A 26177-nucleotide genomic window follows, 5' to 3' on the forward strand; every position below is an offset into this window, starting at 1 on the left:
ATGCTGACGGAGGCCAAAAGAGGGTGTAAGATACTCTGTGGCTAGAGTTACAGATAGTTGTGAGCTGCATGGGTGTTGAAACCCCATTCTGGGTCCTCTGGAAGAGCAGTCAGTGCTCTTAACTGTTGAGCCATTACTCTAGCCACTTTCTTCTTTTTGAACAAAAATGGAGCTCTTGGTTTAACATGCTATGGCCCCTGTAATACCGGCTAGTCACTCTTCATAGAAGGGAGATGCCCATCACCCCCAAAAACAGGACTAGGAAGCCCCATCATCACAGATCAATGCCATGGACAGTAACACAAGGTGCTCAAGGAAGTTAAAATGTTTATTGATGTGGTTAAGTTCTGTACATTCTCCACAGATCATACTAAGGAGCCTGTAGGTGAAGTTTCAATCTGTGCATAGTGGGAACAGGTATGGCTAGGGCCAAGGGGAAGGAAGGGAGAGGGAAAATCACATAAAACAAAACACAACAATACAAAAACAAAGAACAAAACCAAAAACCCAAAACAAACAAACAAACAAACAAACCACAACAGGTTGCCAGAACCTTCAGATTAAAACAAAACAAGCAACAAAGCTCTAAATGCTGTGAGCATCAACTTCAGCATTACAGATTCATGTGAAAGAAACAAAGTATTTCAAAGATTTCCACAGTGTCTACAGATCCAGTTTGATGTACAACCCAGAACATTCTCCTTTCATATAACGAAGCCTCCCATGAACTCTCCTGGGTCCTCAGCCACACATCTATTATGGTATTCTCTGAGTGAACAGCAAAGGGGCTGGTGAGAGTGGTGGGAGGGAAGTGAGGTACAAAGGAGGGCAGAGGGTCAGTGCACTGGAGGGAGATGTCCCAAGAGGAGGTGGCTGCACATTTGGATGCACTTGGTAAGGGAAAGTAGATCATAAAAAAGCTACAGTAAACAAAGTGGAAGAACACATACCAACTACAAGCTAGTTGCTGTGGAAGAACTGGATTTGAAGGAAAGCACAGTGGATCTCTGTATGCACTGGGCTAGCTCAAGGTGCCTTAGCCCTGCTTACTGATGGCTGGTACAGGAGCACCCAGACACCCAGCACTGGAAACACGAGGCTTCCAAACACTTGCCTTTAAAATAGTTCAGTCACCGAATGCAATGTACTCCAGTTCCACTTAAGTTTCTCAGCAACATGAAAAGGGGAATACTGCCTTTTTTACATTAAAAACAAATAATAAAACCAGCACAGCAAATGAGCCTCAAGAACTGACTTACATTACGGGAACAGCCTGTGTATATAGTCTATCACTGAAAAATGAACATTTTCCATTTATATAGAGCATGTGTGAGACAATACAATAGAAGTGGCATTTCTAATTTAAAAAAAGAAAACTACATCCATCAGATATCTGCAATAGATCTTTTTTTTTTTCATTTCATTTAAGGTTTATATATCATATATTGTTATATTAACTTTTTCTTTTTACCCATTTAAAAGAATGGAAATTGCAATCCTACAGTAGTACTTTATAGTCCTAACAATCCAGGAGAGCAGGATGTACGATGAGGCCTTCTGGCACCACTGGTGGTCATCAGTCAAGCACAAATGCTGAACCTCTTCTAGCCCACCTGCACCAGCCTCCAGCCAGGGTGTCACACATATCCTGTCCTTAAATCTGCATCTGCTCTAGGTACTTGTAGGTAGGGTTTTCATAACCATGGTTCTGCATCTTGTTCAGGTGACGCTCTTCTGGGGTGAGCATTGGGTCAACCTGTAGGAACAAAGATTTCACATCAGTGTGTTATAGTGAGGAGGCCTGCAGAGCGTCAGGAGATAGACTATTCACTGTTCGATCCTATGGGGCTCAAAACAGTTCAGCATCCTTTTTTTACTGGACAGACCAATCAAGAGCTGGTATCAAGGACAGAGGGAAGGGAAGAAAAGAGGTCAGAGAGAGAGAGAGAATGCTTGTCTCTGAACATGGAGAGAAAGACCATTGACAACATTAACAATTTTGGTTTGATCCTTGGGATCCACATCGAAGGAGTAACTCCTAATTGTCCTCTATATGCACACCATGACATGCACGTGACCACCACCCGCCCAGGGTACCTTAAAGCAACAAACTATTACACAAGGCTATCTTTATTATGTAAGTCATTTTTTTGTTTGTTTGTTTGTTTGAGGGAGAGGAGTTCAAGACAGGGTTTCTCTGTGTAGCCTTGGCCGTCCTAGACTTGATTTGTAGACCAGACTGGCCTCAAACTCACACGACCCACCTGCCTCTGACTCCCTGAGTGCTGGGACTAAAGGCATGTGCCACTGTGCCTGGCATAAGTCAGTTCTTTAGGCTCCTTTGCTGTCCTGGATTTTTGTTGTTGTTGTTTTGTAATGTCAGAAGGCAGTACAATATCCTTTTTCAAGTTGCCATGAAACTAAGTGAAACTGAAGCAGATTGTGATACACTTACTTAAAGGACTTGTTTTTGAAAGCCAGAGTGACAAGTGGCTTCCAAACAATTGGTTTTTGGGATAGTGGATGCACATGTCATACTCAGCTATGAGATAAGGAAATGGGCCAGATGGTCTCTAGTCACTTTCAGCTGAAACTACAGGAAGGCCAGGCTCCAGTCCTAAGACTTGCTCATCCACAATATTCTTCCACAGTGTGTTATATTCCTTAGTGTACTGATATAACCCAGAAGCAACTAAACATGGGCTGGAGAGATGGCTCAGCAGTTAAGGGAACTGACTGCTCTTCCAGAAGACCCCGATTCAGATCCTAGCACCCACATGGCAGCTCACAACTGTCTGTAACTCCAAGATCTGACCCGCTCACATAGACATTCATGCAGGCAAAACACCAATGCACATAAAATAACAGTAAATTTAACAGAGTACTTTTAAAAAGAAAAATAGAAATTAAACATCTACCACCTACTACAAATGAGAACAGAAACAGCTTGCATTTGCTTTTTGTTCCCATCCCCAACTGTATGAAAGAGAGAAGGGGCACACAATATAACAGACAACATGCCTAGCATACTCAAGGGTCACGGTTCAGTCCCCAGCAACATAAACAAATGCACGCACTCGCACACACACCACACCAATCAAAATCTCTTTGAAAAAACACAACCAAGAGGGCTGGAGAGGTGGCTCAGAGGTTAAGAGTACTGGCTGCTCTTTCCAGAGGTCATGAATTCAATTCCCAGCAACCACATGGTGGCTCACAACCATCTATGGTGGGATCTGGTGCCCTCTTCTGGCATGTATACAGAACATTATATACATAATAAATAATCTAAAAAAAAAAAAAAAAAACACAACCAAGAAAATACTGAAAAATTATTTTTGCTTTCTGAAGCGTAAAATGTTATGATCTTCTGATATTGACCCATTTAATTGATTAAAAGCCAAATGGATGCTACAAGTTGGTGACAGTTCCTTGAAACAAGGGCAACATAACTCAGTGACAGCTCATCTCCAAAACTTGACCTAATAATCCAATTAGTAATACAATCGATGGCAGCAGCATGTAAAGCACTCAGTAAGTCCAGCGTTTTGGATTCCATGTAATTCCAGCCCTAACCACTCACCCTGTTGACAGTGCAGAGCAAACTGTCATCAGCTTCGGCCAAGGGAAAAGGTAATCCAGTCCTTACCTCCACAATCCCATGGCTGATGGTGCCGTATTGCCTCTTTCTCAGCATCACCAGGCTGATAACGATGACTGTAGCAATGGCCACTGCAATTACCAGCAAGCCAATAAGCGCGCTGCTGCTCAAACTGAAGTCCTCCCTTAAAGGCCCCACAGATTCCTAAAACAAAGCACATAGGAAACAAAGTCCCAGTGACTGCCTGGAAACCTGAGTCAGGAAACACAAAGAGGACCACACACCTCTCAGACAACATGAAGATCCTGCTTTGTCAACATTAACCATATCAGGGAGGAAGCCTACTTTACTAATCTCCATGAAAATTTTCATTTTTTGCATTTTTACTCAGATATATGGGACAAGAGTCCCTTATTAACTGATAAGACCAGGGATCTTTCATTTGTACTTGAACTGAAAGGAAAAGATATGAAGACTGTCCTTCCATTCTGGAGTAAACACATACCGGCTCTTCCTCAAGGCCCCCAACTCGCTCGGCATTGAAAATCATTTCTTTAACATCCAGAGTCTCGTCAATGACCTGAAACAGTCACAAGTGTCAACATCTACTCAGTGAGTGGAAGGAAAATGAAGATAAATGTCACTTCTTTCCTACTCCATGTGACATTGGGAAGCTGTTTCTTCTGTCCCACTGATCCAGATCTACTCACCAAACCTCCAAAAAGAAGGGTAAGTGTGGGGCAAAGGTGCTTCATGGTGGCTGCTCTAGTGAGGCTCTTTACCTGAACTTTCCTTGAAGTAACTGTGGTAGAGACAAAGCTTGGACAGACAACTAACAAACGACATTTAAGCACTGAACTTGGGCCCAACAAACAGCTCAGCAGTGAAGAGTGCTTGCCACTTGACAGTTTCAGTTTGGTCCTTGGGATCTCCATGGAAGGAGAGAAAGACTCCTCCTAATCATCCTCTGACCTCTGCCTGTACACCACAGCATGTGACAGCCCCCGCCCCAAATAAGAGCAATGAAAAAATCAAATTCAGCTGAAAGCAATCAAAAAAATATAAGTGGATAGAAACCACCAGAAGGATGAAAGGTACGAGAACAGTGTAGCAAAAACAACACAAAGCTCAACTTTATTCAATTTTCCACTTAATCTTCACTTACTTAAAATAGCCTCTTATATATGTTACTTATACCTTTAGTTACAGATGCGGTTTTCTGACATAATAGTAAGGAAAAAAAAACAAAAAAACAAAACAAAAAGAAAAAAAAAAAACCCCAGCTACACTGGTCCCCTCATCTGCAGATCTTAAGCAGCTCGTCCCCTACCTTCTACTAGTGGAAACCTGACATACACATTAACAGTGAAGTACTAACCATCATGCTTCTTGCTCCAGTGTACAAAAGAAAATGTACTATGCAAAAGACAAATGGCTCACCATATTTTCGTCCATTTTATTCTTACTGTTAATCACTTTTTCTTCTGCACCAATCAGTCCCCCGTCTTGCTCTGCCACTCCAGATCCTGTGTAGAAAATGTTCACAGCTGAGTTTCTAGGCAGCCCACCTCAGGCTAGTCTCTCAGAAGCAACAAATCCCTGCTTGAGGGACAGAAAGCTTCTTACCAAACACCCCCACGACTCCAGATGTCACTGCACTGGCATGTGTGAGGATGCACTGTGCTTTGCAAGGATGAATGATACAAGCATTTTCAAAGGACTGATGCATATAATGAAGGAAGACAAAGTGCTTACTGGTCTCCCACCTGAAGGAATGGATGTAAGCCTTTGGAGAGCTGAGGGTGTTGCAGAACAGAAAACATGTTCCAACCCTTACATATGACTGTGATAGCACTTACTACCCAACAGTACAATTCTCTGGTATCCAGATCCTACTGCATAGATGAAGGACTGCTACATGCATGTGTGCTTTGAACATAATAGTTTACTCCATAGGAAATTGTTTCTGCTTCAAACCCTTGCACCTTCTACCCTCAAGTCCTTCTATTTGCCCTTCAAGCTTCAAGTTCCCTACATTTCCAGGTTGTAGCACTTAAAATCAGTTTGTAATCATTGCCCTCCTTCTATGTCTCCCACTGGATGTTTCATCCCTCAGACCTGGATCCTACAGTTACATCCAATGGTAAGCCCAGGTGAACAGAAAGAAAGCAGTTTATCAACAGGGAGAATTTTAACCAAGGTGGAAGGAGCAAGAATAGCAACTGTCCTTTTTCCAAGGTCAGAAATGGCTTGAGCCAACAGCACTCATGTGTGGCACATAGAGTGACGGCATCTGAATACACAGCATGTCTGGACTCAGCAAAGGCGCGGCAGGGAAAAAAAGAACCTTTTTATTTTTAGCTTCAAGCATGTGATTCCTAGCTATCACAAGCATCTTATTAATAACAATGTTTAATTTGTGTAGATCTATTTGAACCTGTTATAAAGAGTCTTGGTAACCAACTTGACATGCTACAGTAACTGCCTATAAGCGAGTGGATCACAATGTAAGCTTACATTCAGCACTGCTGTCTGGAGCTGCCAAAGGCAGGCAATGACAAGAAGCCCAGTCATAGTGAAGGTTTTCATTTCACAACTAGATTTCTCTTAGACAAACAGGAGTGATTAATAATAGCCATGAGGCTGCTGAGCCTGCAGCCTAGTTAATTTATTAACTCATTACACTGTAGCCAAAGTGATGAAATTTTTTTTCTACAGCATTCACTTCAAAAGAAAAGCACAACCTGATACCAGTTAAATCAGGGCTGGCTTTTGTGTTTCAAACAAAACAACACTGCCTGTCTACCATTCAAGAAAAAGGAATCTAGAAGGGTATTTATTGACTTCCTCAGCACTGATGCTCATATTCAAGACCACTAAAGTCTAATTCTGAGCTCTTCCCACCTCACACTCCCCTCATAGCTTTAAAAGTCATTAGGACAAGATTCCCAGAATACAAAGAGATACTGAATCAACTCATCTAAAAGCTTACCGTGGTCCAGGCTGTTCCAAGGCTTTTCAGTGCTATACCACATATTTCTTAAACACTGACTAAACTTACTTTTGTTTCATAAAGCATACAAGTGACCAAACTTAGTAGATACATTGATCCCAACACACGCGGTAGGTTTATTTATTTATATATACGAGAGCTCTATTTGTATGTATGCCTGCATGCCAGAAGAGGGCATCAGATCTCATCACAGATGATTGAGAGCCACCATGTGGTTGCTGGGAATTGAACTCAGGAACTTTGGAAGAGCAGCCAATGATTTTAACCGCTAAGCCATCTCTCCAGCCTCCAACACATTTTTTTAAAATTATTATTTTAAAGTAAGAAAGCTTTTTAAAGCCAGGAAAGCTTAGCACCTAAAACACACAGGTGAGATGAATACTAGCACAGTGACTTGTAAGAAGAAGGGGCACAGAATAATACTAACAGGCAAAGAATTTTCACAAGAGTTAAATCATATTTTTCGATTCTAAGAATAAAGTGTGGCATAAATTAGTACACCAAATTCTTAGCCAGAGAATCTCACTTGGTCCATCCATGACCAGACTACCAAAGCCAAGAGAGTACACAAAGAATAAGCACTACTGTCAATGACTGAAGAGAGGGGACTGTCCAACCATTTGAGAAATTCTATAGCTGTCACTAGCAACTCACACAGCAGAAATCTCATGGGCCGTGAAGACAGCTTTGGGTCTAGACCTTGATCCTCTAACTTCTTAAACTTGCAGATTTAAGAAGCAACACATTTAATATCAGAGGCATTTTCAACTGCCCAATCAATCCTGCCCAAGAGGGAGGTTTACGGAGTAAACAAGGTGATAATACAGCTGGCATAGTGCTTTCTACAGCACACACTGTCTTTGAGGTGCTGCGAGGTGCACTTGCAGCACCTAGAGTCATCTGTTTCTATCAGCAGCATCTTGTGTTTTAGGAATGCTACAACTCAGGAACATAAGACAAGTGTCATGGATGGAAGGTAAAGACAGTTAAAAGGGGGAAGGCAACTGGTAATAACAGAGCAACAAGAAAGGGAAATTTACAGTCTACCTGACTGAAAAAGTTATAAGCATGTTCTTATTATAGACTAGCCATATACAACAATTTTGTTAAACTGAAAACACTTTTGACATGTAACCAGACAAAGACTTAGGAAAGTATCTGTTTCTCGGGCATCCCCAAAGCCAAGCTTGGGTGATCACGCAGTGACGAGGCTCTGCACACTAGGAAAGCCAGGGAGCTTGTTAGTAACATGGAGGCAGGACTACGCTAGCTCCACTCACAGCCATGGCTTCAGAAATGAGGCGGAAGGATGGTGGTATGAAACATAAAATGAAACTTCCAACACACTGGGGAAGTGGAAAGGAATGGAGGTCTTAAGGGAACATCTTTGACAAACCAACCTTTTTTCATTGGATGGTACAACTCCGGCTGAGTGTCTAGCAGAAAGAAAAACAATAAAAAAACAAAATAGCACAAAAGGAGATTAAGAAAGAAAATGTTTTCCTTCTAAGTTCCTCCCTTTAATGTGAATAAAAGGCATTTCTCCTTAAAAATTATGCCTGAAATATCCCATAAACAAACTAACAGTAATCTAAATAGCAAATGGCTAGATGTACCCCTGATGAGAGAGAAAAGCAGGAAGTCAGGATCGGGCCATTTAAGAGAATTTTGGAAGATCCCCATATCATTTAGCTTACCCCACAAAACTATTATTATTATTATTATTTTAGAAAACAGCAAAAAAAAAAATGAAGTTAGTATTGATTGTGGTTTACTGACAAAGAGACAAGGCACTACTAGGTTGTAGCACATCACAACCTGTAACACCCCAAGCCCAAACAAAGCATAGGGAAGCTGTACTTATGGCCACCCCAAGCCTCATGGAAGTTCGGGATCTGTAGAGCAAGAATTAAGAATGGGTGACCCTCTAGTTTCTTAAGTATTCAGTATGGAAAGGTCAGTCTGAACCTCTGAGCTAACTATTTATAAAGGCATTTCTGTTTAAGTCTAGAGGCTAGGTTGGTCTGGTACCTTCACTAGGCTACTATAGCTAATCAGAGTCATGTGACTTTCTCAGAAGCTGTAGGAACTAAACTGTTAGTGTGGATTCAAATCACCTAGAACCTAAGCTACACTCTGGACAAGTACTTAATCTGTTCAAACCTTAGTCTCTTCAAATGGCATCTACCTTCAAAAAGCACTGAACGAAAGGCATCCAAGTCCAATGCTTACCTACAGCTGGCACATAATTAGGACTCCAGAGCCACAGGCCATTTTTATCATTACCACCCTCTCCATTAGCAGTAGCAGGAAATAGAATCTGACTATACAAACTAGTCTTGTGGCCCTCTTAGCAGCTTGTTTATTTCTGGTAGACTCATGAGACACTTTTAGATACTGAGAACCGAAAGAAAAAGAAGACCATGCCTATGGATCAAAGGATACAGCTCCTTATCAAGTTATTTCAGAGAAGTAACCCTGAGCAAGTCAGAGAACCTCTTCAGCCTCCTCCCCTAATCTGCCTCCCAAGACTGTTAGGAAAACATGATGATGTTATATTACAACATACATGAAGGTTCAACCCAAAGGGATTCCCACATGTAAAGGACATCACATAAGCAGAAGGCTTGCTATAAAATGTGAGAAATAATCCTGATTTTCTGATGATACTGAAGTGTATTACTTTCTCATAGAATACAGCACAGTCCCCCCACATCTCGGGTGCTTGGGGAATCCATGTCTTCCCTTTCCGTGCCTTTCATCAACTCAATTAGGTTTCTGAAAAACGGATTCTCATTTTCTAATTTTATGCTCCTCTCCTCTGCTCCTAGGGATGGCTCTGAGGACCATACATACCTTCATTCTCAGACAAGGATGGGAAGGGATGGAAAGGGTGGAACGGCGGGATCTCCTCACTCTCCTCAGAGCTCACCCGGACATCGACAGGGCTCTCTGAGATGGAGGAGGTAAACTGATCCATATCTGCTCGCTGTTCCTGAAGGAGCTCATCTAACAAAAGCACAACAGGGCGCAGATAAGCAGCTTCTAGAAGCAGGTCTAGACACAGAACCAGCACTCTGAAAAAGGCTAATTCTTGCCATCCCAGTCCTGGCAAGAGTCCACCCATCTGCGATCCACCTCCTGTCTAGCTCCTGCCTACTGCCTGACTTTATAGCACATGTGATCCATCTCAAGCTGACTCATGATACATAACTGCAACTTCGCACCCTTTGGGTCCTTCGCTATCTGTATCTCCACTATAGCAACATAAATTCTAGCAGACACTGTCTACTGCTATACCCTTTTACCCTGGTGTATACAGCAGAAGGCAGAATGGCATATAATAGCAACTATGGGGAAAACTGGTAACAGGAAACATCCCAGGCCCCTGCTATTTCACACCCTAGAGTTTGTTCCGCTAATAAGAGTGAAGGTCAATGAAATTCAAGGCTCTGTGGCTCCAAGCCAATACATCTGTCTCTGGAGACTCCTCAGCCTTGTCATGTAAACCTCTAGCAATTTCAGGCTTTCTGAAACCACAGCATGCTAATGTCTACCTTACCAGCCTCGCTTACTCCGTATATATTTCATCCTACCAAGCTAATATTCCTGAGACTCAGCTAAAACATCTAGCCTGTCTTTGATATAATTAGTACTCACCAATTTCCTCCTGAATCTCTTGAGCCACATAAGGAACTTTGTACAGCAGAGAAAGACTTTGGTTCCTTCTTTCTTCAATCACATGGAGGTGTGTCATCACCTAGAAGCGCAGTATGGGAAGAGCATTGAAAACTACGAGGTCAGGAGGAAAAGCACGCAGACGTAGCTCCAGAGAACCAAAGGTCTCCTTCTTACTGGGCACAGCAGAGCAGGAAGAAGTCTACTACTTCCATTGCCAGACTTGCTAAATTCTAAAGCACAAGACAGCACACCTCATGAATGATGCAGTCACTTGTACAGACAGGGCTACAAGTAAAGGAAAATTCACTTTCACAATATGGGCGTGAGGGGCTGGAAAGAGCCTCAGTGGTTATAAGCATTTGCTGCTCTTGCAGAGGACCTGTGCAATACCCCCAATGAGAGTTCATAACTGCTGTTAACTCTAGTTCCAGGGGATCCTAAACATCCTCTTCTGGCCTCCACCAGCACCAGGAAGGCCAACATGAAGGCAAAAATACTCATCACATCAAGTAAATAAAGAAACTAAAAGCAAAACAAACAAAAAAGCTCACTAGTCAGTTGGTTTGGTTTTTATAGAAGATAACTGTCAGTAAATATACTGAGTGTGTAGAGTGCTAGACTTTGATGTCATTTTGCTGCGTCTGAGAAAGAGGGAAAGTGCTCATCACTTTTTTCAACTACTAAGATTAGAGCAGGTAAACACACACTGAAACTACTGGCGGGAAGGCAAGGCTGCTCCTGGGTTTGGTTTAGTGAATCAACTACTTAAAATTATTACAGTTAAGACCAGGACTAATTTATTGTTTTTAATTATGGTTCTTTAAAACATTCACGATAAGGCATAAATAATCCACTTTAAAGGAAGTGTTGAAGGAGGATTCATTTATGCTAGCTCACTACTTTTCTGAATGGAAAGGTTGTTAATCCAGTGACAACAACCAAAGCACCAAAGGTAGAAAAAAAAGGAGATGTGATCCAAAGACACAGCAGAGTTCTATTGCTACAGCTCAACAAACTCACAGCCATGTTATAACCTCTCCCCTTCACCTAGGCCAGCACTTAATGAGTTTCTTCTAAAGAGGGTGCTGAATATCAGTGAACTGTGTGGCTGTGAAAGCATTAACATAAAGGGTTGACATGGAAAAAAAAAATTTTAATGTTTTTATTGTAGACTCATGTGCTTCTGACCTTTAAAAGCAAGATGAAAGCAATTTAATTTTATATTTGCCATTCTGCCAATCAAACAAACTGATGGAAAAGTGTGAGTGCCTCGACAAAAAAAAATGCAAATGGAATTACAATGTGCTGTCGAGAGGCTAGCAATGTAGACACCATTATACTGAGAACCACAGGGTGGAATAGTGAGAATTAATCATTACAGAAACCTTAGAACCAAAAGAGCCTGAGTGGTAGGGTCAAAATATAGGAGCGCTAAAAATATTGCATGACATTAATTTCAGACTACAGGGTATATACGAAACATAAGTCAATTTCAGATTTAAACTTGGGACACACCCAAGAAAAGTATTTTGGAGATTTATTTATTTTATTTTATATGTATGGGTGGTTCTGCCTGCCATTCGTACTAATTTGTTCTTGGTGCATCTAGAAACCAGTAGAAGGTATCAGATGCCCTGGAACTAGTTACAAATGGTTGTGAGCTGCCATGTGGTGCTAGACTTGATATCAAACCCAGGTCTTTACAAGAACCGCCTCTTAAACAATGAGCCATCTCATTGGTTGTAATGTGATGTAGTAGGTATTTTTTTTAAATTCCTAATCAGAAATACTTCTAGTCCTAAGTATTTTGAATAAGGGATACGTCCAATGTAACAATGTGAGTGTTTACATTTTGAGTGTTCAGGTAGCATGGAAACAAGCAAAAGTCAGTGTATTCAGTGGCCCCATTTTCCTGGATTCACAAGCTGAGAACAGATTTATAGCTCAGGAGAGCTAGTCTCGCCACAGAATTGCTAGGATGGGAAGATTTTCTTTCTCAGTTTACCTGCTGTGGATCTCTGTCTTAAGAATTCGCTAAAAAGTAATTTCTATACTGATCAGGTGCAGGGATGTGCAGCTCGGGGCAGAGCACTTACCTAGTGTGTGTGAGGTCCCAGATGCTATCTTCAGCACCAAAACAAAACAGAACTCTACATATTATCTTATATAATATGTATTACATTAATACATAAAGATAAGATATAATACAACTGTAATAAAAGGTTTGGGTTAAAACAATCCAATCACGACAGGATCCATTTCCACCTATCTTCCAGGGGTAGTCCAAAACTCTTGGTGTTTTCCTCCTCCACTCCATAGTGCATAGTGAAACCCTGACTCCAGGCCCACACTAAGAGCTTCCTGAGGCCTCAGAAATATCTCTACCCACAGTCCCGCCCTTCAGACACCGAAGTTCTTTAATTCTCTCAACTTCTAACGTGAATGCTGTACCCAGGAGGAAAATAATTCCTCATCTTCATAGTTAACAAACTTAATTTTGTATTAGTCTTTGAGCTGTATTCAAGGGATTCAACTCTGCATCATGAGACTGTATGTGGAATTTTATCATGTAGATGGTAACACATAAACTTCTGTCCAACAAAGGAGTGAAACTCAGCTGCAGTACCCTTAAGACTTCTGGGTAAGTTATTTTATGATCTTACAATAAGAAGTTGAAAAGAAGAGTTTCTAGAAGAGCCCTATGATAAGTATAACGCACGCACAGAGCATTCACCATCTGTACAGCTTTCTATTTAAAACAGGAGAATAAAATAAAGATGGGGATGATATTCCACAGCCTTCTGAAAAGCCCTATGCATTGTTTGCAGTTCACTTTCTATGAATATATGAGAAGAATTACTAACATGGACAGTACCGAGAAACAGAAAAAAACCTGTACAAATGACAGTGGGGTAAATCTGGGCTCAGCACAAGAAAAACTCAGAAATATTTGAATAAAATGTACAGACAAATGTATGGCTCTAGAGATCAAATCCTGGGACTCACACACAGTGGGCAAGTGAGCCTACCAGCAAGCCAAGGTCAACTTTTAGGACCTGCACAATATATTTGACTAGAAAATGGTTTCACATATATATATTTATTCAGGTGAAAAGCTGACTCAAATGAACTGACAGAGAAATTTGATTTGGAAACTGGCTTATTCTTTCTGGCAAAACCCAACCTGTGTACTAAATGTCTTCTAACAACAAGCACAACCAGCAGCGTGCCTCTGAAACTGCTGGAAACCTGTCTAGTTTACCTGGGATTTCATCTGCGCGGCCTTTTCTGGGTCAACAGCTAACACATGCTGGTAATGACGAATGGTGTGCAGGCGATCTTTGTTCTCAGCACGGACATACCGGCGCAGAGCTTGCAGAATGCGATGTGGCTATAAGACCAGAAAAGTCAAAATAGGGAAGGAAAACAAAAGCTTTAAAATTGATTAAAGAATAAAAGCTATAGCTTGGAAACAAGTAAAGAATTCTTATTTTTTTAAAAAACCAAACTGTGTTCCAGACTCTCAGTCCACAGCCCTCCTGTGAACTATGTCCCTGGTGTGGCTTAACACCTAAATTGTGAGCTCAGTATTTTTTTGTGTCACTCTAGAAAGAGACCTCAATGACTTGATCAAAAGAGACACAAATATTCTTCTGCCAAATGCTTTCTGATTTAAACATATTTATTAATTATGTGTATATCTGCGTGCATGAGTGGGGAAGGACAGACCACAGCTTGCATGTACAGGTCAGTGGGCAAGTCTAGGGAGTTTGCTCTCTTCTTCCACCTTACGTGGGTTCTAGAGACTGAACTCTGGCTGTGAGGTTTGTGTAGCAAGTGTCTTTATCTTGTGTCATTTCACCAACTTCCCTCAAAGGAAGGCAAATTTGATTAAAGCATTAGAAAAAGCTGGAGACCACTTACTCAAGCGTTCCACTATGAACTAGCTTAACCCTTTCCTTCCTGTTTATTAGGCTGGCCTCAGACTTGAGACTCCTGCCTCTGCCTCTGAAGGACTAAAGTTACAAATGTGCACTACCATTGCCCACACCATTCCATTTCCTTCATAATATTATTTTGAATGAAATGGATTCAAAAGCTTTTAGTCAAAGACACACTTTCTTTCGTTGAAAATAAGGCCACCACAGAAAATCCAGAATTGTGAAACAGTAAATCCCTTGAGATTACGCTTGTCTACTAAGAACATGACTTGTCTATGATTCCTCTCTGATCCCAACTCACCCGAGGTGGGTCAGACTGCAGGGCAGCCAGGTAATTCTCCAGAGCTATGCGCCGGCGATCATTCAGCATGGCTTCCACTCGGGCCAAGTGGGTTTCCACAAGCTGCTGCTTTTCACTGGCTGCTTCCTTCTCTAAAGCTTTAACCATAGCTTGGAAATGCTAAACCAAGAAAGAAGGAACAACACACAATTATTTAAAAAAAAAAAAAAAAAATTTCCTGAGCTTTCTCCAATCTGATCTTTTTTTTTTCTTTAAAGATATATTTATTTATTATTTATACAGTATTCTGCCAGCATGTGTGCCTGTGAACCAGAAGAGGGCACCAGATCTCACTATAGTTGGTTATGAGCCACGATGTGGTTGCTGAAAATTGAACTCAGAACCTTTGGAAGAGCAGCCAGTGCTCTTAACCTCTGAGCCACCTCTCCAGCCCCAACACATAATCCTTGTCACCTGTAGAAGGTCTCAGCACGAACCCTGAGGACTCAATCTTTTTCTTTGCCTAGAGCCTCTGTAAGACAGTAAGATTCACATTGACATAGGCCTACCTAGGCACACTATCTGGGATTTCCATTAGGATGCTTCCATTCTTAAAAAAACAAATTACATTTCTGTGTCATACTCTTCACATTTCTGTAGCTGACATTACTAGGTTTGCAATTTCAACATCTCTTTTTTAAAGTTGACCATCATCTTTTCCATGTTCTAACAAGACAGCAACTTCTAAATCCTGAAGCCAGTCACCAACAGGACATGTGTTTTGAAAGACAGTTCAGTAATGTGCGGGTTCACATTGACTCATACCTAGAGCTGATGAGAACATTATCTGTGAGCTGCCTGGCCATGCTTACTGGCAGCTTAAGGTTGCTGAGTGAAATATCCCTATAGAAGATGAAATTGCTTGTGTAAGAATTAAAGCTCTGAGATTTTTAGTGACTGATTAAAAACAGCCAAGGTCCTCCAGGAAAGGTACCAGATATAGTGAGGAGAGATCAGTATATCTATCAGATATATACTGATATATACTGATTTTAAAATGTGTGTTTAGCCTGGGCGGGGTTCTTTGTTCAATTCCAAAATTAGCCTCACCCACAACAAATTAAAGCAATAACATTATCCATTTTTCAAAACCAAATCAGTCTTATAAATTGCTGTTTCTATTGCTAACCCCTCCCTTCTACTGAAGGGGGTACAATCTGTTGCTATGATTTTGAGGTTACATTTTTACAAAGTTAGGGGTCAACTTGCATTAAAGATTTGTGTTTTCTGCCTTTTGGCCAGTCAATGAGTCTTCCAGTTTCTTTTTAATCTGGTAGTGTTGAAAAATAAGTCACAGCCCATGAACAAGATGACAGAGGGCTTTTGCCAAGAGAGCAGAATTAACCAACATCAAAGCCAAAGTTACTTCCTGCACAAGTTAGGAGTGCTCTGGGAGAGGGTTTGGCTTGTTTCTACCACAGGCAAACAACACTAGTGGTGAAAACGAAATAGGGAAGAAGGGAGAAAGAAACAAGAGGGAAGTGGGGAAGGAAAAGAAACAACTTCCTTGTAATTTAAGTCCTTAACTGGGAGGTGTTAAATTCAAATTCCCTGGGAGTTTGGCTTTGACTGTATTTTTAACAGCACAGGCATCCTACCTGAATGAGGGTCTGTCTCTCTGCTTTGGGGAGATTCTTGGCTTGAAGCTCTGCCTCTTCCCATTCCTTTTTTACCTAGAACAAAGATCAAAAACACTCATCAGAAAATAATCCTCTGAAACAACTTCCCCATTTTCTAAAAATACTACTGGGTACTAAATCCAATGCCGGAAATTGTGCAAAAGGAAACCATATCATATGATCCTTGAGTTCAGATTGTTACTCAGAAATTTCTAGGCCCCAGTCATTCCCAGATTTCCTCAATTCCATGACCTTCTTGTTATATACACTGGGCAAGTTAATTCTTTATGATTATTCTCCCTTCACTAAAAACTAAGACTAATACCTATTTTTTTTTCAGAAATAATATGAATTTGAAAAATTCACTAAGAATTAATTATTTCACTAAGAATCAATTCTAATGTATAAGATACAAAGGTGGAGGCAATTCCTCCAAGCAATTCCTTTTGTTACTGCTGTTTGAGACAGTCTCATGTAGCTCAAGCTGGCCTTAGACTCTCAGTGTAGCCAGGAATGGCCTTCAAGTTTTGAGCTTCTTGCTGCCTCCTCCCAAGTGCTGGGATAACAGTTGTGCCCCTCTAGCCTGGTATGCTGCTTGAGACCCAGCCCAGGGCCTTATGCATGCTAGGCAAGCATTGTTTGAACTAAGGTATACCCTAAACCCCCAGGTGAGGCCAGCATGGGTTAGACTAAGCACAGCCCTGAGAAGAGTGTAGTATGAAATCTCCCTGCTTTAAGTTTTAGAATGCTTCCAAGTAAAGAAACATCACTGACTGAGACTTGGACTCTTCCCTCTGCAATTAGAAAGTATTAATAACAACTTTACTTCATCTAGTTTACTTTACAGTTTCATAATCCAAGTCTTTAATTTTGACAGTGACAAAAAATTTGGATTTTTAAAAAGTTTAAAGCCAGCAATAGCAAAAAAGAGTAACAAGCAAGTGCTAGTACAGAAAGTGTTCAGAAGTGTCTGTAATGCCACTGAAAGTAATTCCATCACATGAAAGAGAACAGGTGAAAAAAAGGGAAACATGTAGCCAAGAGGTGGCTCCCCAGAACCACCATTTTAGCCAGCAACGAATGTTTCTCTCCTCAATTATAAAAACCTGCCTTGCAGAGTACCTCCCTAGTGTATACCAGGGTCCTAGATCCAATCCCTACCACTACAAACAAAAAAACAACAAAAAACCATGAAGATAAGGGAACAGGTGAGGTTTACCCTGTCCATTCGGTTGCGATGCCGAATTTCCAACTGTTCCTTAGCCTTCTGGAAGCGGGCGTGCTCGTTATCATCCGCTGAAGTCTCAAAATACACATCAACATCATTGGTTGGCAGGGGAGTTGGGGGAACTGAAACAAAGTCACAGAGGGAATTCTCTTTAGGAGTCAGGCAGATAATCAAGCAGGGGCCCATGGGATGGACTCAGTTTGTCTTGGGGCTTTGCAACAAAGTGAGGGTGCTGCTGTCTGCAAAAGACTGCACTGGGCAATCTTCTTTACATAACATTCACTAACCACGTCAGTAAGTGCTAATACAGCAATTGATTGACTGGCAGCCCTACCATCTTCAGCACCCATGAGGCATTTACCTATGGCTGTAGGACACAAAAAGGAGAGAGTTGCTTGTATAATCTTCCCTTCAGAACTTGAAATTTGAAAACCTAAAAAGCCACCTACTGTTTATTGCTAATGATATCCAATTGGAAACCAGGGCTGAAATTAGACCGCATGAAGACATTTATACCAAGGTCTCCATTTCTAAGGAAGAGGCTCCTGTTTCTCTTATGGCAATTTTCAGGCCTTAAATTGGGGAGACTGGTTCAAGTGCATTATTTTCTGCACACAGGCTGGGCATTCAAAGTCTAGATCACTCTAATTAGCATCACCAAGGGACTCTGAGGTCTCTGCCCAGTAACAAGGCTAATGGGGGCTAAACTAATTTCTATATTCCATGAGGACACTTTCTACTGACAAGAAGATGTCTTGGTCTTATCTGATTCGTGACACTGACTGCTGCTTCCAGGTATCCTGTTGAGCACAGAGCCACAGAAAAAGAAACCTCTTACCTCACTGCTGGTTACGCATGAGCTTTTATGGCCCCCAAAGCAAGTGATTATGCACACAATGGACTAGGTGGGCAAGGTTACTTTGCTGTATTACATAGTTTTAACACATTAGGGTAAGTGTGCAACTGATGTAAAAATTAAAACAAACAAACAAAAAAAAAAAACAACAACTAGAAATTAGCCAGCAACTCCACAAAATTTATCAGAAGTATGTCTCTCTGTAATTTAAAAAGAATCTCAATAGCTAACTTATAGATGAACTAAATTGCAGTAAGGTTTTAGGAAATCACATTCTTCTACTGTTAACTCAAAGTTCGGTGAAGCACTTCAAATCTACTTGTAACATTTAATACACAGCCATCAGCAACACACATCAGAAGTATAAAGGCTCTCATGCTGTGTGGATCGTGCCAGTCTCTGGCCTGGGAAAATGCAAACAGTGGGTCTAAACACTCCTGGAAACTAAAAGGAAAGGCACAGCAGCATTCTGGAGACTTACTTCTAGAGATATGAGGTACAGGTCAGAATCAAGACAGGCTTAGCCTACCCATTCACCACAGGCCCCTGAAGAGACGCAATGATATCACAGAAAACCTGGTATCTGTAGGTTTCAAGGCTCTCCAGCTGAGGGCCCTGCAAGTACACATACAAGTGCTTCTCCTCAACAGGGCTCCCCTGGTGCACTGCAAACTTCACCTTGTTTCAAACCACTGTCTGAGCTTTGGGCACAGACAGGACTACCACATACCTTAAGCATTAGCTTAAGGAATAATAATAATAATAATAATAATAATAATGTTTTATTATTCCTTAGCTGGGTCATTTTTAAAAGCAGTGAATATCACAAAATTTTTTATCTTTAAATAAACTATCCAAAATAAACTAAGTTTATAGATGGAAGTTCCCATGGTATTTTTTTTTGTTGTTGTTGTTGTTTTTACCTTTTTTAAGACTATTAAATAAAAACAGCCTTTCCCTAGTGTAGCTGGAAGGGAAGTGATAAAAGCATGTCACACTAGATTAAATCTTAAACCTTTTTGGGAAGAGGAAGAAGAGGAAGAAGATATCTGAGTGAAAGCCATAAGAAGCTACAGCAAACAACAGGACAGGCAGCAACTAATTCCTATGAGTCCCAGAGCAGAAACCAAGGCAAACTGCCTGATCTGAGAATTTTCCTAGCACATCAATTAACACTACAAGACAGCGTCTTACCCAAGAAAGCAGTAACCATGAGAAAAGAAACTTTCCCTATGTTTAACATAAGCCTCACTCAAACTGAAGTGCTGCTCTTCCTCTGAAACCAAAACCCACATACCAACAGAAATGTACTCACTTCCTAGATCCCTGCACAACCCCTGTAACTCAAACTCGGTTAAGAGTTTAGAGCACACATCTCTTCTCAGTATTGTGCAAGAAGCAAGGTATTTCAGTCTTCTCAAATTCTACAAGTATTCCTGCTGTCACTCCTTTTGATGGTGGGTGTCCTAACAGGCAGCATGTAGCACATGGGTCAGCAACAGCTTAGGTCAAAGATAGAACAAGAGGCAAGGCCCAAGGCCCATGCTTGAACAGACCCCAGTGCTATCACGAAATTGCTCTATCGTACCTCTCAACAACAGATGACCAGAGGACACAGCTGCCTTCCCTACTGACACTAACCCCCAACCCACCGCCTATGAATTCCAAACCCCTGAGAAAGAACAAGACCCTGGTTGTACCACCCACTGTACCAGGGTGAGCACACTACTACCAACAACCGTCAGTGGACATACAGGGAAAACAGGACACCAAAAACTGAGCTCACAACTGCCAACAGAAAAGCAAGCCTGGGTCTAGAAAGCACAAAGATGAAGGGAAAACAATTGACAGCAAACACCCGAGTCAGCATAAACATGACAGATGCAGTCACAAGGACGGCTGGGACAGACAGAAGGCTGGACAGGATGGCACTGCTGTGCAGGGCCAGCACAAGGCGGGACTTACTCATCGCTTTACACACAGCCATACAATAATCCTCAGACTCAAAATTGTTCCTGTTGCCTCCGCAGCCGCCATATATAAAGCGTATGCACTTTCCCTTGGAGAGGTCGAAGTACCAACGAGGCATCACAGCCCGGCAGGGCCCCGTCATGGCCTCCTGGGAGCAGACAGCTGTGTGAAAATGGTCAGAGTGTCAGCAGGGCAGAGACAGTGCTTGAAATGCTTCACAGTGCTGCAGGCCAGCTGGGGCAAGGCAGGAGCCATACTGGCCCAGAGGGCCCTGACTAACCTCACTCACCAATATATGCAGACAGAATCACTTTACATGTGATGAAGACATTTAGGGAGAAGGAAAATTTACTTTTTTGGTTTTATGCACTGAGTCTAGATTAATACCACAGGCTGACATAAAGGATCTCCTTGTGAGCCTCACACTTCTGATCTATGCACCGGTGTCAGATGCCTGCTCTGTTCTGATGGCTCCTCCGATCAAAGGAGTCAATGTGAGAAGAAGGCCATTTTAAGTGCTAATACCTGCACAGGGACCAAAGCACCTGAAAAGGATGTGTGTTTTCACTGTCATAATCCCCAAATAAATTGCACACTTCTAAACCAGTCAAGTGTTTTCCTCCAGCTGAATCCTAACTAATCCTTCAGGCCTGACATGGTTTCAAACATACAATCAGCAAGCAGTGATTATAGGTAACGGCTATGGAACTATCACAGCCTCTTCTTTTTCAATTTCATCTTAACTACTACAAATGCCTGACCAGAAGCGTAGACTATAGACAGGAACACACACAGGAAAAGAAAAAAACAAGTAAGTCGTTCCGTTCTAGAAAGCTGGTTCTTGAGCAGCACTGAAGTAGGAACTGTCCCTGGGAGGACGGCACATCTTAAGCTGGATGCAGGAGAATGCTGAAGACTTGGGGCTGCTTATTTTCTCACTAGATCCTGAGAATACCAAACTCTGGATCGCTCCTGGACGTGCCCACCTGCTCGTGCTGACACCTCCACTGCCACACTAGAGAAAGCTGCATTCCTGATGGTGCAGACGCTGCTTTGTCTGCTGAGACTTACCCGTGCTGAGTATTAATAATGCAACACAAATTCCAAGCAAAGGAGCATGTAGATTTTAAAGCCATGGCTTTATACTGAGTTACCTTTAACATCATGAGCAATTTCCTTGTCTGAAATGGTGCCATCGCTGCTGGGTTCAGTTGGGTTCTCCTCATTGTAATCATCTCCTTTAAAAGAGTCATAGTAGTAATCACGGTCTTCCACTACTTCCTCTCCTTCCTCCTCTTCCTCATCCTCCTCATCTGCAGCTGCTTCTGTGAAGTCTTCCAAATCTGCTTCAGTAGGAAATTCACTAGAGGCCGTAAGCCAAAAAGGAAGGTTAGGATCAATTTCTACACACAAAGCATGATTCCCTTCCCTATTCTAAAACACACACACACAAAAAAACAGAGACAGGAAATAAGCTCATCCTACATGTAACTGTAACACCAAAGCCCTCACTCAGCCCAGCTTTACTGGCAAAAGGGAAGTTAGTGAATACAGATTGTATTAACCTGTAGAAAATAATGTGGCCCAGGGGCTGAAGAAATGGTTTGTCGGTTAAAAGCTCTTGCTGCTCTTGCAGAGGAACTGGGTTCAATTCCCAGCACCTACATAGAGGTTCACAACTCCAGTCCCAAAGGATCCAGTGCTTTCTTGAAACTTCAAGAGCACCAGGCACAAAAGTGGTGCACATACATGTATGCAGGCAAAACACTCATATATGTAAAATAATAAATAAAAATTTTAAAACATGTGGTCCAAGTCAATGAAAAGGGAAAAAAGCCACAGGTTTTCATATATTAAAGTATGACTAAAATAAAAACCTGGATGAAATTCAGCACAAGGGGACACTCACTGTCCCGGTTGTTGTTGTTTTTTTTTTGTTGTTGTTGTTGTTTGGTCAGCCTAACACAAGCTAGAGTTTATCTGAGAAGAGAAGCCTCAATTGATAAAATGCCACCATCAAGCTTTCCGTAGGCAAGTCTGTAGAACATTCTCTTGATTATTAATGACTGATTTCAAAGGGCCTACTCAGGTGTTCCTGGAGTGCATAAGAAAGCAAACTGAGCAAGCCAGTAAGCAGTACTCCTTCATGGTCTTTGCTTTAATTCCTGCTTCCAGATTCCTGACTTGCCCCTTCATGAAGCACTGTAAGCTGAAGGAAGAAATAAACTCTTTCCTCTCCAAGTTGATCTTGGTCAGTGTTTTAGCATAGCAATAAAAACCTAACTAAGACACTGACCTTACCTTATCCAGCAATGAGGGACCAACAGCCATTTTTACAGAAAGACTAAAAAAACCGGCCAGCCCTAGTGTTGCAAAACTTTAATCCCATAACTCTGCAAGCAGAGGAAGACAGATGCCTAGTTCAAAAGCAGCCTAGTCTGTATAAGGAGTTCAGGCAGGGATATATAGTGATACCCCTATCTCACAAACATATTTAAAAGCAGCCCTCCCCCAAATCAAACAAAACCAGGCAAAATGAGTCCAACCCTCCAAACAAGTTTACCTTTTATCAAGATCATAGTCTTCCTCTTCATCCTCCTCCTCCTCCTCCTCTTCCTCTTCCTCTTTGGACATAGTAGAGTCAGAGTCAACAACCTTTGTCTGAGGGCAGCAGACATACTCAGTGCCGTGGAACTGGTCTACCCCACAGGGCAGCAGCATGCCGTAGCTATATAAGGTCATCCCCTCCGTCAGACACGCCTACAAGAAACCCATAAACCACATCAGGACATTTTTGTAAACTCCCTTGATCCCTAGCTTTATCCAAAAGAAATCTCTACCAAAACACTAGGTGGTGAAAAGCATTCTCTTCTGGACACATTAACTGTTCGTCAAAAAGTTAGCATGTTACTATTTTAAGATGACTTGAAATTTTTCCTTTTTCCTAAGTTTATTAATCTCATCTGAGCCAAAAACAACTGAAAGACTAAACTTAAGATCTAAGGAACAATTTAAAGAGTTTCAGGGATTAACAACAATTAAAGCTACCCAATGCCATTATTCCTGGGATGGTCACAACTTGCGAATCTAACCACAGACAAATGACTGCAGGACTAACCTAACTGAAGGGTCAGAGTAAGAAAGGGTGTTCCTCCCTCCCAGGGCGAACAGAGCCTAAGCTTGCCTTGCTGTGCTTTTGTGCATGTACACGCCTAGGTTTTCTAGAGGTGGCTGCTTCTGCACTGATCCAAGGGCCAGGAGGACTTCTTGGAAACAACTTTTAATAACCGGTTTCCCATCCAACCCTGTGGTGCTGGGGATCAAACCCAAGGCTTGCACATGCCAGATAACTGATCTTCTACTAAACTACATCCCAGCCCAAATGAAGAAAGAAATACCACTTAAGCATTTTCTGTTCCTTTATTGACAGAGCTAGGAATAAATGGAACCTAAGGTGTCAAAGATGCTGTTTAAGAGTTATGCTGCCAGTTTACCTCCTTGGCTCTCTTAACAGTTTTAACTAGGAACCAGAGTTGTCATGCTGTACCGCTGTACCTCTGTACAAAAAACATCTATTCTTCTCCCAAGTGTTTGTTTGTTTGTTTTAATTGTTTTCATTTGTGTGTCTGCCTCATATATGCATGTGCCTTTGGGGGCCAGACAGGGCATGAGGGCCCAGAGACCTGGAACTGCAGGTGGTTGAGTTACCTGAGGTAGGTACTGAGAACCGAAGTCAAGTCCTCTGAGAGGGCGGGAAGCACTTGTAACCACTGAGCCCTCTCTCTCCAGCCTCCTTCTACGTATTTGTAATTTAACACAGAAATACCTAGGTGTGGTGGTACATGATTCTCAAATCCAGCAGGGAGGAGGCTAAAGCTAAAGAACTGTGGTAAGTTCCAGGTCAGCCCAAGCTACATCATCAAGTACCAGGCTATCTAGAGCTACACAGCAAGACTCTGTTTAAAGTTAAGTAAGAAAGTAAGACAAGAGGAGGGAGGAGGAAAGAAGAACAAAGCATGGTGTTGGTGGAAAAGAGGTGCTTGCTCTTCTGACAAATGGCAACGGCATTTTCCATGCTAGCTCTTACCTCCTTGACTACGGTGTGCCAGCGCTGGTGCTTCTCACAGACCTCCATCCGCTCTTGGTGGAAAAACTGGCAGTTTTCTGGAACTAGCAGAACATCACTTACAAATTCACCCACTGGGGAGGGAAAAAGCCTTCGTCAGAAGCAAATCTGGTTGTGATTCAGGGTTAAAACAGCCTTTAGTGCAGATCCTCCTAATAAGGTGTGCACAAACAGGCAGACACAAGCACATGTGTGCACCAGAACTCCCCATGTCCCTCCAGGAACTCTGCCAGTAACATTTCCTGCACAACTACAGCAACACATTTCTGGGGAGATGTAGGCAGGATTCCCCTCCCGGATCACCTCAAGTAGACATATAACCATTCCTCATGACCCGTGTGCCTTTCTTTAGAACAAGTGATACAGGAAAAACTGATCACAAAAGAGAAAGGAACCTTTACAATGGGAAACTATCAAACCTGGTGACCAAGAGAATGTTCTAATTCAAGACAAGCTGACATGTGCAATGCCCTAATCGTGTATCAGTATCATCTACTGTATGCCTGCCAAAATTACTTGAATGTAATCTTAACAAAATAATTTCAAATTCCAAGATATTCTACATTTTAAAGATTTTTAAAACCTGTATGTATATGTATGAGTATGTGTGTATATACAGGTTTACAGGTGAGCATAGATTCCCTAGAATTAAGAGTTACAGGAGGGGCTGGAGAAACGGCTCAGAGGTTAGGAGCACTGGCTGCTCTTCCAAAGGTCCTGAGTTCTATTCCCAGCGACCACATGGTGGCTCACAACCATCTATAATGAGATCTGGTGCCCTCTGCTGTATATGTGGTAAATTAAAAAAAAAAAAAAAAAAAGAGTTACAGGAGGTTTTGATTTACCCAACATGGTATTAGGAACCAAACTCTTGGTCTTCTACCAAGAGTAGCAAGTATTCTTAACTGCTGGGTGAACCATCTCTCAAGCCCCCAGGAACAGTTAATTAAACAAATTAATATTGACTCAAAATATTGTCATTGAATATTTAAAAGACCGAGAAACTCCCCTGAGTAAATATAATGTGATTCTTTTTGAAAAAGAAACTATAAAGGAGATTATTAAGTATGGTGATTGTGTTGTCATTATACAAGATTGGTCCTGCTTTTAGAAGCGAGCTTAAGTTGTTTACAAGTGAGCTTTTCAATGTTCCAACTTATTTTCAAATAATTTAGTGTCTATGTACTGAAGGAGGGGCTGGGGGGCTGGGAGAAGCCAAGGGAAATTTTTAAAAAATCTAGGTAAAGGGTAGCGGTGTTCACCATTAATTTTTTTTCTCTTTAAGTCTCAACTTTGGAGGAATGGAAGGAAGTCTGGCTGGCTTCCAATACAGTAATGGGAGCTCCTGCACTAACTGTTACACAAATGGGAAAGACGATGTGAAGATTAATATCATTACTAATTCAAATATTTAATGTTTCTTAATTTTCTATAACCAAAAGAAAATCCGTGTGTATAACTGGATCACTGCTCAGAGATTCTGATTAAGCTATGTAAATATTTTCCAGGTGATTTTGATGCAACCACATGGCCATAGAAGGGCTATGTGTGCTTTCTTAGCTAGGGCAAAGATGCAAGTAAGGACTATGGGAGAACAAACAAGCTAGCCTGAGGTTAGGTGCAGGAAACAAGGAAGAAAAGGGAGCTCAGCTGTGGTTGCACATGCCTATTTAATCCCAGCTCTCTGAAGGCAGAGGCAGGTGAATCTCTGAGTTAAGAGGCCAACATGGTCTACAGAGGGAGTTCCAGGATAGTCAGGGTTACACACAGAAAACTTACTTCCAAAACAAAAGAAGAAGAG

At 41.7% G+C, this 26177-nt stretch overlaps 1 protein-coding gene across 4 annotated transcripts in view; it reads right to left on the bottom strand.

The window, feature by feature from the left end:
- Positions 1 to 310: 310 nt before the first annotated feature.
- Positions 311 to 26177, bottom strand: part of Aplp2 (amyloid beta precursor like protein 2) — a 62888-nt gene continuing 37021 nt past the window's right edge. Inside the window, exons 4-18 of one of the 4 annotated variants that reach the window (XM_021644027.2) lie at positions 24338 to 24450; positions 22814 to 23010; positions 21405 to 21613; positions 20245 to 20412; positions 17415 to 17545; positions 16175 to 16249; positions 14538 to 14696; positions 13558 to 13686; positions 10275 to 10374; positions 9471 to 9623; positions 8015 to 8050; positions 5042 to 5127; positions 4107 to 4181; positions 3650 to 3805; positions 311 to 1756 (exon numbers count right to left, since the gene is read on the bottom strand). In XM_021644027.2, the coding sequence (XP_021499702.1) occupies positions 1655 to 1756; positions 3650 to 3805; positions 4107 to 4181; positions 5042 to 5127; positions 8015 to 8050; positions 9471 to 9623; positions 10275 to 10374; positions 13558 to 13686; positions 14538 to 14696; positions 16175 to 16249; positions 17415 to 17545; positions 20245 to 20412; positions 21405 to 21613; positions 22814 to 23010; positions 24338 to 24450 (1889 nt within the window). In that variant the 3' untranslated portion in view covers positions 311 to 1654. The remainder of the gene's footprint in view (positions 1757 to 3649; positions 3806 to 4106; positions 4182 to 5041; positions 5128 to 8014; positions 8051 to 9470; positions 9624 to 10274; positions 10375 to 13557; positions 13687 to 14537; positions 14697 to 16174; positions 16250 to 17414; positions 17546 to 20244; positions 20413 to 21404; positions 21614 to 22813; positions 23011 to 24337; positions 24451 to 26177) is intronic. The other 3 variants (XM_021644029.2, XM_021644028.2, XM_021644030.2) reach the window with 3 other exon arrangements.

Source organism: Meriones unguiculatus, chromosome 1 (assembly GCF_030254825.1).
Source record: "Meriones unguiculatus strain TT.TT164.6M chromosome 1, Bangor_MerUng_6.1, whole genome shotgun sequence".
NCBI classification, from domain to species: domain Eukaryota; kingdom Metazoa; phylum Chordata; class Mammalia; order Rodentia; family Muridae; genus Meriones; species Meriones unguiculatus.